General features: G+C 36.9%; 1 protein-coding gene across 1 annotated transcript in view; it reads right to left on the bottom strand.

Moving 5' to 3' along the window:
* The window catches only part of LOC150090539 (ATP-binding cassette sub-family C member 3-like), an 87704-nt gene that overhangs the window by 39740 nt on the left and 35672 nt on the right, over positions 1–12292 (bottom strand). Inside the window, exon 2 of the mRNA XM_090378387.1 lies at positions 9494–9619. Within this exon, the coding sequence (XP_090234513.1) occupies positions 9494–9619 (126 nt within the window). The remainder of the gene's footprint in view (positions 1–9493; positions 9620–12292) is intronic.

Genomic DNA, 12292 nt, shown 5'->3' with positions numbered 1-12292 from the left:
AAAGGAATCTATAGTAAGTATAAGCTCAACTGCAATACAGTTACTAAGGGCATTAGGCATACTAAAGCAGATTACAAGAGGGCAGGTAAGAATGTAAAAAAATAGCAAAAAAGAATTCTTTTCTTATATTAACAGTAGAAGAAAAGCGATGAACCACACTTACCCACTAGATACTTATATGAATGGATAATCATTGATAATAATGTTCAGGTTTCTGAAAAACTGAATAAATATTTTTCATCTATATTCATATGTGAAGGAGTTTTTATGGATGGGATACCTGAAATATAACAAGTTGTACTTCAGGTATGTGGAAGCTAAATAATTTGTGAGAACTGAGAGAAAGTTGAAGAGAAACTGTTGAAGCTAAAAGTGAATAAGGTACCTGGAGCTGACAGAATTTAACCAATTATATTAAGAATCAGCAAAAGAGGTAAACAAACATTTCATGACCATTATGAGGACAACCTTGGGTTTAGGGAAGATCCCTACAGATTGGAAATGTGCAAATGCCTCTTCTATTTACAAAGGGCAAAGCTGGCAATTACAGACCTGTAAGCTTGACATTTTGTTTCAGGAAAAATAATAGAGTCAATGGTTAAAGAAGTAATACAGGATTGTCTTGACAGGACTGAAGTTATAGAGAAATCAGAGCATGGATTTTTAAGAGGAGATCGAGTACTTTTCGTTATGGTGGCCAGTACTTTTCATTTATCAATATTGTATATGAGTAGTAGTCACAGAATAATATACTAATCAGGTGGCCCACACTCAAGGGGGTGGAGAATAACAAATAGAGATATAAATGTACTGTATAAGATTAAGTTCTCTGAGCAATGCAGAGAGGCTGCTAGGCAGCTCATGGGGATATGTCAATGATATATAGAAATACTTATAGACAAGGTATGGTGATCATCCCATTATATAAGGCAATGGTTAGGCCATATTTCAGTTCCGTTGGAATGCATGCCGAGAAGAGTGACAAGATTAGTCAAGGACAAAAAAGAGTATTCTTACCAAGAATGACATCAGTTCGGCAAATTGCTCATCTGTAAATTGGACTCCTGCAAGAAGACCTGACTTTTTTTCTTTTTTTTTAATGAAAACCCTGAACAGGAGAGATATTACAATCTATAGTACTTAGTATCGTGCATGGGTTGGAGGTTGAGAAGATGAAAGAAGATATTTGTTGACATTAGATTTGAACTTCTGTAGACTGTAATTTTCAGGAAATAAGTATGAAGGAAGGTTTGTTCCAGAAAAAAGCAGTTGAATAAATAAACGAGGAAGATGAAAAGTTGGTTCTATGAGTCTGAAGTTGGACAGTAAATGGATGTTGGCTGGTGGCAGCACGTGTTCGGACTGTTTTGAAAGAGAGAGCGGGAATTATAGAAGCCAATTCAGAAGAACACTGCCAATGGAAGTATCTGTAGAAAAGGCATGCAGCAGAAACAGAACATCTATGAGACAGAGAGTGGAGAGACTCTGTTAGAGATGAGTCATTAATTAACCTAACTGCCCTCTTCTGAATGGAGTCTAGAAGCCTGAGAGAGGTTTTGGGGACACTGCCCTGATGTGGGAACAATATTCCATGGTAGGGCAGTTTGCAATTTGTACAGAGTGAAGAGCTGTTTGAAAGAAAAGTAACGCCAAGAGCAAAAGAGAAAACCAAGATTTTTAGATGCAGAGGAAGCAATATTTGTAATGTGTTTGTGCCAAGAGAGATTAGAAGTCAGGGTAATCCCCAAAAGAAATATATCCTCTTGCCTAGAAATCGGAGTGTCACCAAAGATAAGCATAGGAGCAGAAGAATCCTTTTTGCAAGATATAAGAGAAAACTTAGTTTTAGAAGGATTGAAATCAACTAAGTTGTCTTTGCCCCACTGGAGATTGTCATTTAAGGAATTGGTAGTGCATATTCGAGAAGTTGAAGTTGATTGAGCAGGGCAAGGTTTCTCAAACTGCAAAGTGGAATACAATGTGCTACCATTGGCAAAACTATGGATAGGATTTCCAGTCAATGGAAGAATGTCATTAATATACAAGAGGAAAAGAGTGGGGGAAAGGACTGAACCTTGTGGGGCACCAACATTAATGGAGAAGTTAGAAGACAGAGAGCCATCTACCATTACCTTCAGTGAGCGGTTACAGAGAAAACTGAATAACCAATTACAAAAAACAGTTGGCAAACTATAAGCTGGAAGCTTATTTAGAAGACCTTTATGCCAAACATGATCAAAAGCCTTTGAGATGTCAAGGGCAACTGCTTCTGTTTCACCGAACTTTTCCATTGAATTTGTCCATAAATGGGTAACATAAGCCAGAATATCACCAGTGGATCGACATTGATGGAATACATATTGGCAATCTTTGATCGGATGGAAGGTTTCTAGATAGTTTAAGAGTTGGCTGTTATTTAATTTTTCCATTACTTTAGAAAGAGTAGAAGTAATTGCAATGGGATGATAATTGGATGGGAGGGATTTGCCACCTTTTTTTAGAAACTGGCTGGATATGAGCAAATTTCCAAGCAGAAGGAAAAACACCTTTGGAATAAGAAAGTGAAAAAAAGGCAGCAAAGAACAGGATAAAGTTCACGAGGACAGGTTTTGAGAACAAGGGGAGAAATAACATGAGAATCTGGAGCTTTCTTAGGATCAAGGTTCATCAAAATCCTTCTGACATCCTTTTGATGGAGGACCACAGGAGGCATTGAATGGAGCATGCTGGGAATGTTGGGAGGTGTTTTACCAAGATCATTAATACATGAGTTGAAAGGAAAATGGGATGCTAGCAGGTCAGCTTTATCCTTGGCTGAAGTGACAATAGAACCATCTGGTTTTGACAGAAGTTGGAGCAGAGATGGGCAAAAGTTGCTGCCAATAGCTTTGGCAAGAGACCAGAATGCTCAGCTACCATTAGGGCAAGAAGCAAGTTTTCCACTCCTAGCCTGTTCAAAATCTAGTTTAGACTGATTAATAACAGCTTTATAATTGTTGCAAGCTCTGGTCTTATCTTATCTTTTCTTATCTTCCTTCGTGGATTAGGCAATCCGCCTGTTCCGATCTCAAAGAGGTCTTCCCATCTTTTCTTTGGTCTTCCTCTGTCTCTTTTTCCTTTTGCTCTATATGTATAAGCTAATTTAGGGAATCTATTATCTTCCATTCTTTCTACATGTTCTTTCCATCTTTGTCTATATTCTATAATTTTTCCATGAACTGAGTAAATCTTTAATTCTTTTCTAATATTTACGTTTGGTATTTTATCTAATTTTGTACATCCTTTAACATATCTTAAAAATTTCATTTCTGCAGCTTGTATTCTATTAATGTCTGTTTGTTTCAGCATCCATGTTTCAGAACCATAAAGAAGTGTTGGTATTGTCGTTACTTTGTAAAATTTCAATTGTGTTTCTTTCCTTGTTTTCTTTGCCAGAGTTCTTTTTATTGTTCCACATATATTTTGAAATTTTGCCAAATTTCTGGTTCATATCTTCTTCGACATCATATGTTATATCACACCCTAGATATTTAAAATGTTTTACTTGTTCTAATATTTTATTGTCTATAACTATTTTTGTTCTCACCGTATTTTTCCCTTTAAAAGCCATTGTTCTAATTTTCATTGTTGATATTTTAACTTTACATTCTTCTGTTATTTGGTTTAATTTAAATACTGCTCTTTGTAAATTATCTTCACTATCTTGAATAATTACTTGATCATCTGCAAATAACAGTGTATTAATCCTATTCTTTGTATTTAAATATATACCTGTCTTAATTTCTACTTTCCATTTACATATCATATCCTCTATATATGTGTTAAACAGCATTGGTGACAAGCTACATCCCTGTCTAACTCCTTGATTTATTATACTTTCTTCTGTTAATTTATTACCTGTATCTATTACTATTCTTTTTCCTTGATATAAACTCTGTATTATTTTTGTAAGATGCTTTGGGTATCCTTTATTGCTCAATATGTCCCATAGTTTTCATCTGTTTACTCAATCAAATGCTTTTTCATAATTTATAAATGCTAAATGCATTTCTAAATTAAACTCTTTTTGTTTTTCTATTATTTGTTTTAATATAAATATGTTATCTGTACTGAATCCTGCCTGTTTTTTTAATATTTCATCAGAGATAACTTTAATTCTACTGTTTATTATTTTGCTATACATTTTATACACTGTATTTAGTAAGCTAATCCCTCTATAATTCTTTGTATCATTTCTATTTCTTTTTTTAAATATTGAAATAATTTTTGCTATCTTCCATTATTCTGGTATTTTATATTGTTCCCAACATTTATTAAATAAATTTAGTATCCTGCCTTTTAAAAAACTTCCTTCATACTTGATCAGTTCTGCATTCATACCATCCATTCCTACTACTTTCCAATTTTTTTGTAGCTTTCATAGCCATTTCCAATTCTTCCTTTGTTATCAGATCTATGTCACTGACTCGGTCTAACTGTATCTCTTCTGTTTGATATGTTGGGTCTTTCCACAATTCTTCATAATGTTTTTTCCATTGTTCTTCCTTTATTATATTTATTCTTGAAGTGTCTTTCTCTGTGCTATTCAAGTGTTTCATCATTTTATTTGCCAAATTTTGTCTTCCATGAACATCATGTTCTATTGTGCTTATAAATCTATCCCATGACTCTGCTTTAGCCTTCCTTATTATATATTTAGTTTTATTGCATTCTTTTTTATATATTTCTTCATTCTCACTTGTCCTGTTTTGTATATATTTAAGATATTTATCTTGTTTAGCTCTGGTGTAGGTAGAAAATGAAACTGAAGAATTGGAAACAAGCCAATTACAATATGCAACATTCTTCTCTTGAACAGCTTTAGCACATTTATTGGAAAACAAGGTTTAGATAAAGGACAAGATTTTAAGGTGGAGTGTGGAATAAAGGATTCCATTCCTACAAGAATAATTTCACTGACACGATTTGAGCAAACATTGACATCAGAAGTTTTGAAACAGTAATCCGACAAAGGAAAAGAAGAAAAGAAATCTCACAGGTCATCCCATTCTGCATTCTTGCAATGCCAAACAACACGAGGTTGGGAATAGCCACGAGATAAAGGCTCCATTGGAGAAGAGACAATCACCAAGTTGTGATCTGAGGTGCCTAAAGGACCACTGACTTCAACCGTGTGCTTAGAAGGGTTGTTTGTGAGAAAAAGATCATGCGAGTTGGCTGTATGGTTAGGACTGTCTGCTATTCTGGTAAGTAAATGAACAATCTGTGTAAGGTCGTTAGTAATTGCAAAAGCCACAGCATCTTGATCAGCCTGATCCATGTGACTAGAAAACGGAAGCCAGCTAGAGTTGTGAACATTAAAATCACCAAGGAAAATTACCTCACTGTTAGGAAAGTTGGACTGGAGAAAGTCAAGTTGCAAAGTAAGGAAGTCAAAGAGTTCCGAATTATTAGTGGAGTTGGGAGAATGATAGAGACAACAGATGAATTTGACAGAATGAAGTAGGGAGATTTTAAGTCAGCGAAGAACGAAAAGAGGAGATTCCAAATTACCACATCTCTGACAGGGAATATTGGAATGGACATAGGCACAAGTACTACCTTTGAGGTGAAATGAATCATACAGCAAATAATTTGGGCAACTGACATTAGCAGTGGTTGAATAAACTGATGCATGTGGTTTGGCAGACTGTAAGTGGAAATGGACATCATTGAGATTACAACTGAGACAGCGTATATTTCTGAAATGAACTAGGAAGTGTTTGGGAGGTTTAGATCTTTTCACAGATAAGTTTGCTCTATTAGTTTGACAATTCATGGTATATTTAATAATAAGAAAAAGTGTGGGGGGGAGAATGCTGTATGAAGTAATGAAATTTTTGAATATGGTGTAACATTAGCATTAGTAGAGGCATATGATGCAAGAAAGCAAGCTTATACAGCATCAGCCAAAAAAAAACAAAAAAAAAAACTGCTCCCATTTCACCCCTCTGTTCGTTCCAAATACCTGTCCAGCTCAGCCTTAAATTTATTTAGGCTACCACCTTCCACAACAAAGGATGGAAATCTATTCCACCAACCAACTACCCGCTGGCTAAAGGCAAACTTCTGCACATATATCCTACATCTGTCTTTCCTCAATTCGAATTTATGCCCTCTCAGGTGATTATTCTGAGCAAGAGGAAGAATCCCATCAGCATTGAGCATGCTCAAATCATTCAACACTTTATACACCTCAATCAGATTACCTTGCAGGTGCCTAGTCTCTACACATTTTAAGAATGTATCCAGATCCTTGACATAACGTGGCCTGAAAATGCCCCCACATACACACTACTAGGATTCCCTACAGTCACTATCTGGCAGAGTAGAGGCAGCAAGATTATATACTAGCTGATCCAGAAGCCTCCTAGAGAGTTATCAATAGGTTAGGTCATGTACTAACTAGCGGCTGGCTTGCGAACAATGTTTTAGATCTGTACCCTTGAAATGTAAGGAAGTTTGGATCTCGCCATGGTGTTCATCATAACCTCAAAAAACATCGATCATTCTGCATGATGGACGAGATGGGGAGGGTTGACCAGAAATTTGTTCTGGAGACTAAACATGGGTTTCACCACTTCAAGACTCCAATAAACAAAGTGGTGGTATTGCACCGGTTGATGAGAGTAATCTATCACCTAGTAACACAGAGGGGTGGCATTCCTCCATGTGGTGTGGGCCACACCTGGGTTGACACCCACAGTGTGCTTGTGCATTTGGGTTATACCCACTATTACTAACAGTCCCTCCATTGTGAAGGTGCAAGCAAAGAATTTGGGTGTCACAGACTGCAGACTATGCCGAAATTAGGTCCACTTGACTTGAGTGTCACCCGAATATCAGTTCCATCAGCATTTTAGACTCCTAGGTAGGAAGCACAGCTTGTCAGGCATATCTGAGAGAATGTCTGTGATAGCCTTAAGGACTGAAGTGTTTAAGGCTTAACATGGTTCAGTAAACTAAATGCTGACAACATCCTTGCTCTTTCTCAGATGACATACATAAAGGGACAAAATTTAAATTGGGGAAGGATTGTTTCTGAATACATATGCAAAAATTTGCTTTCAGCAAGAGAGTGAGAACTATGCAAATTACTTCCTGTTGAAACAAATTTCCATTCGATGTTGTGGAAGTGGGTAGTTGTAATCAAGCTAAGGAAAAGTTAGACAAATTATGTGTTTTTTCTTCCCCCTCCCCTTTGGCTTTTATGGCTGATGCTGCATAAGCTTGCTTCCATGCATCATTTTCCACTACTAATATTAAACCCTCTTAATCAAATCATCTCCAGAGAGGCTAAAGGGATCATGGAACGTGACAGTTCATGGTTTTAATGTGTTCACAATAGCTTTCTAGCCCCTCAATCTGAACACACACTGGACTACAGTTTATTGTCAGATCACAGTTGTAGCTCAAGATATGCCACAAAAAATATCCTAAACTGACTGTCAAAAGCAATTATTTGGCAAAGCGACTGTTAATATTTAATTGGACATTGTGCATACTGTAACAGAGCTGTAGAGACAAGGGAAACAAGAAACTGTTCCCTTTTTTCATGAGAGAGGAAAAAAAAAAACAGGAAAATGGAACAGTTTCTTGTGTTCTTGCACTGACACGTAAAATGCTCTCTTGGAATAAAAATTTAACAATAAATGACCTTTGAAGAGAATCCAAGCTGGGTTTGTACCCAGGCTCATACATTTATAAATTCAGAGTTGGGCCAAGGATAAGTGGTCTGGAGCTTGAAGGATTGTCAAATTTTGTTTACTAATATATCCATATATACATTCTAAAAACAAGTTTTCTACTTCTTTTATAGTATAATGATGTTTCAAAAAAATAAGGTAACAAGCACTTCTATGTGAAGAACATTATTCTTATAACATTTTACAAGTGTGTGTATTATACGCATCAGTTTTCTATATAGTTGGCATGCACAGTAGGCATTTGTCATCCTGTTATGTTATGATTCTGTGGCATATCTCTCAGATCAAAACAGTCAGTGTTAAGTGCTTTATGCTAGGAAACAACAGTGCAGCATGTCATTGTTGGTTGGAAACCATTTACCAGCAAGGTGCTCCTTCATGGTCCAAACAAATAGAAACAACTTGGTGTTAGATTGGAACTGTGGTTGGTGGTCTGGAAGTTCCCAATCAAAGTGGTGTAACAATTCATGGCTGAGGTTTGCAGTGTGTGGCTGGACGAAGCCATCGTGCAGCAACTGAGGTTGTTTATGATGAATGCCAATCTATAACTAATCCAGCACATGATAACAATGCTCAGTATTTGCACTGTCACCCTCCACTTATGGTCCCACAAGCTCTGCTTGTGGGACCATAAGTGGCAAGGTCTCTGCTAATGGCATTACTTTAAATTTCTTTTCAGGGGAGATATGATTGGTCTTTCCATGTCATGGAGGCTGTGCAATGTTAAGTTTTTTTATTTCACTCGGTTCAATGTATCTCTGTTCTGATTAAAGCATCTACATGACAAGCATTGTCATTCATAGTGGATGTGCTTGGATGCTGGGTTGCTGCAACTCCTGTTTGTCCTGACATTAGCAAAATCATAAAAAAAAAAAAAAAAACTCAGACTTGTTTCCATAATGTGATGTTTATTTCATACATCAATCAAGAGGTAAATGAACTTCTGCCAGTTTGGTACCTGTAACATACCAACCTCAGATTATGTTTCGCCTCTGCATTTCATGTTTCCACTAGAAATGCCAACTTGCAGTTGATGGTGGAAGTAATATACTCTCTCTTTACCTGGTCAAATCCTGCCCAGGAAATATGCATTTTTCATGCAAAATGTTCTATTATCTTGTTTTTTGAAGCACTCTTATATTAGAAAAATTCCTTGTAATTAATTATTTATAAGAAGGAAAGGTAGCCAATGGTAATTTTGTATTAGTCATCATAATGATTCCCAATCACCACATAATAATTTCTGAATGCCTTGTCAGTGCAGGTTTTTTTTTTTTTGTCATTCACCAATTACAGATACTTAACTCAGTTTGCACTGATGCATATATCACCTTTATGGTTTCCCTTAAGAAAATGCTCCCTCTGACAGTCCTTCTCATGAACTTGTTAACCTGTTAAAAACATGAACCTGTTTTTCCCATAGTAAAGCATTAAAGATGATGCTGAAGCTATACAGCTCTGCTTATAAGTTACCTCATTTCAATACATTACTAAGTGATAGACATTTAAATTTAAAGCTGGATACTCTATCTGGGAAGTCCAATTTTATAATATTTTGGTAGAGCAAAATACTTTGGTAATTCACATTCATTCAGAATAACTGAAGAAATAAAAGTTTTAAGAAGATTCTTATGTTGTATGAATTATTTTTAAAAACCTGATTTTGCTATTTTTAAAACATTTCCTTTAAAAATTAGAGCAAATAAGGCAATGAGATTACAAAAAGGTATGTCATTTTAAACACTCACAACTGTAATGAACTCCATTAGCGGTGCAAGAAGCTGAGCCACATCGATTGCATTTATTTGGGAATCTTTAGCAGCAGTAATTGCCAGTATTACTACATGCACAAGAGCCAGAAGTATATTTAAAATCTGAAAAAAGAAATGTATCACAAATTAGTAAAAATTATAAAAAACAATTATAACAATTGAGATGCAAATTTGACTTATAAATCAAAAGCAAACAGTTTCAACATAAATCTCACAAGTACCCTGCGAAATTTTATAACTTCCATCTAGAAAACAAACAAATCAGTTCCCTCCTAGGTTTACTTCTGCTGTCTCCACTATATACACTGCATTATAAAGATATTGGTTATGCTTTGTTTGTTTGTTTGGGGATTTTTTTGGCGCATGGGCGTCTATGGCCATAATGCGCCATACATAGGTTAGTATTTATGCTATTTCTTTATGGATCGAGAGTCAGGAAACTGATTGTTGACTAGCTAAAGGAGGTGGTATACATTGATTGCTTTGAGAAAGTTAAAAATCTTTGAGACATCTGTTTTATTGCCCAAAAGTGAACTAAGCGTTAGTGGTTCTTCAGTTGAGGCTGGATTGAAGTGATTCTGGCGTTCTATTGCAAATTTTGTGCATTCCACAAGGATATGTTTCACTGAAAGCACTGTTTTACAGTGATCACACTGGGGGTGAATCTCCCCTCTTAAAAGGTAACCATGAGTAATATTAGTGTGACCTATACGCAGACGAGCTAGTATTACCTCCTGTTGTCGAATTGCACTGAGACTTGAAGGCCATTGCTCAAGATTTGGCTTGATACTTCGAAGCTTATTTTCAAGTTGTTTTTGCCACTTTGATTGCCACTGGTACATGCATTTTTTCTGTATTATTCGTCTATAGTCTTGATGTGGAACTCTTGACTGTACATCAGGTGGTAAGTCAGCCGCTTTTGCGGCATTGTCTGCTAATTCATTTCCTGGAATTCCCATATGTCCTGGGACCCAACAGAAATGTATGGTTCTTCCAAGCTCAGATAAGGTATATAAAGTGTTTGTTATTTCTTTTACGACTGGGTGGGTGATGTTCATGGTGTTTTCCAGGGCTTGAAGTGCACTTAGAGAATCAGAGAAAATTATACTGTTTTCAATATTGGAGGTCTCGATATGCTTCAGTGCAACCTGAATTGCCATTAGTTCGGCAGAAAATATACTGAACTCATGTGGCAGCTGGTAGGCCAATGTTATGTTCGGGAAAACTGCGGCGATTCCAACGTGGGTGTCATTCTTTGACCCATCTGTATGAACTACAACAAAGTTTGGAAACTGCTCCACCACTGCACGGTACAATTGCAAGAAATTTTCTTTATGTAATGCAGATTTATCCCATTTATGAAGGTATTTATCACATAAAGGTGGAGTAATGCTCCACGGAGCAAGGAATAGTGGAGGGGTATTTGAGATATTATCAAAACTCAGATTAAGTTGTTCTAGAAGATGTCTTATTCTTATACCTAACGGTCGGTTAGCATTAGGGCGGTTATGGTATAACCTGCTGTGTTGGGGGGTGAAAAGTAATTCCCAATTTGGGTGTTCAGGCATAGATCTTATTTTATATGCATAGCGTAATATAAGTTGTTGCCTTCTGATAGAGAGAGGGGGTTCGTGAGCTTCGGCATATAGACTATGTATTGGAGACGTGCGGTATGCTCCTAGAGCAATGCGTATTGCACTATGATGGAGAGGATCAAGCCAGCGAAGGACACTAGGCCTTGCTGAGCTATACACTGGTGCCCCATAGTCAAGTTTTGATCTTATTAAAGATCTGTATAGCCGTAATAAGGTAAGGCGATCAGCTCCCCACTTTGTTGCTGAGAGAACCCGGATAATATTTAATTTTTGTTGGCAGGATGTTCTTAGTCTTTTAATATGTTCCAGGAATGTAAGTTTATGATCTAAGGTGATTCCTAAGAATCGTATGCTGGGTTGAACTGCTATTGGTTGTCCCTTCAGTTGTAGTTCCGGGTGTGGGTGCAATTTACGTTGTCGGCAAAAATGGATACACAACGTTTTTTGAGAACAAAGCTGAAAACCATTGGTTTGTGCCCATGTACTGATCTTATTTATTGCCCCTTGTAACTGTCTCTCGATCGTATTCATGTTTTTCGCATGGCAAGAAATACTAAGGTCATCTACGAACAGTGCCTTATCGATAGTGTTTGGAAGTTGTTCAGCAATGGTGTTTATTGCAATTATAAAGAGTGTAGCACTAAGTACAGAGCCCTGGGGAACTCCTTCTTCTTGAAAAAATAGTTTGGAGAGCGAAGTTTTAAATCGAACCTGGAAAGTTCGCTTGTCTAGAAAGTTGCGTATGAAAATCGGGAGATGGCCCCGAAGTCCATGGCGGTGTAATTCGCGGAGTATTCCATACTTCCACGTGGAATCATAGGCCTTGCTGATGTCAAAGCAAACCATTACATGGTGTTCCGATCTAAGGAATGCATTCCGAATGGAATTTTCTAGTTTTACTAGTATATCTAGTGTTGATCTGTTCTGTCGAATGCCGAATTGTGCAGAATTTAAGAGATTGAAATTTTCCAGGTACCATATCAGTCGACGGTTCACCATCTTTTCCAGAATTTTGCAAAGACAACTGGTCAAGGCAATGGGTCTATAGCTAGTAGGGTTTGTCGGATCTTTTCCTGGTTTAAGGAATGCAAGGACTGTAGCGTGGTGCCATTGTTCAGGGAATTTGTCTTCCCGGTAGAGCCTATTGAACAGATCAAGAAGTGACTGCAGTGATTCAGCA

Source organism: Mastigoproctus giganteus, chromosome 1, assembly GCF_048544385.1.
Source record: "Mastigoproctus giganteus isolate SK-2022 chromosome 1, ASM4854438v1, whole genome shotgun sequence".
In the NCBI taxonomy this organism is placed as follows: domain Eukaryota; kingdom Metazoa; phylum Arthropoda; class Arachnida; order Uropygi; family Thelyphonidae; genus Mastigoproctus; species Mastigoproctus giganteus.
Note: the sequence above shows the minus strand (reverse complement) of the source record. Positions and strands in the feature narration are given on the sequence as shown.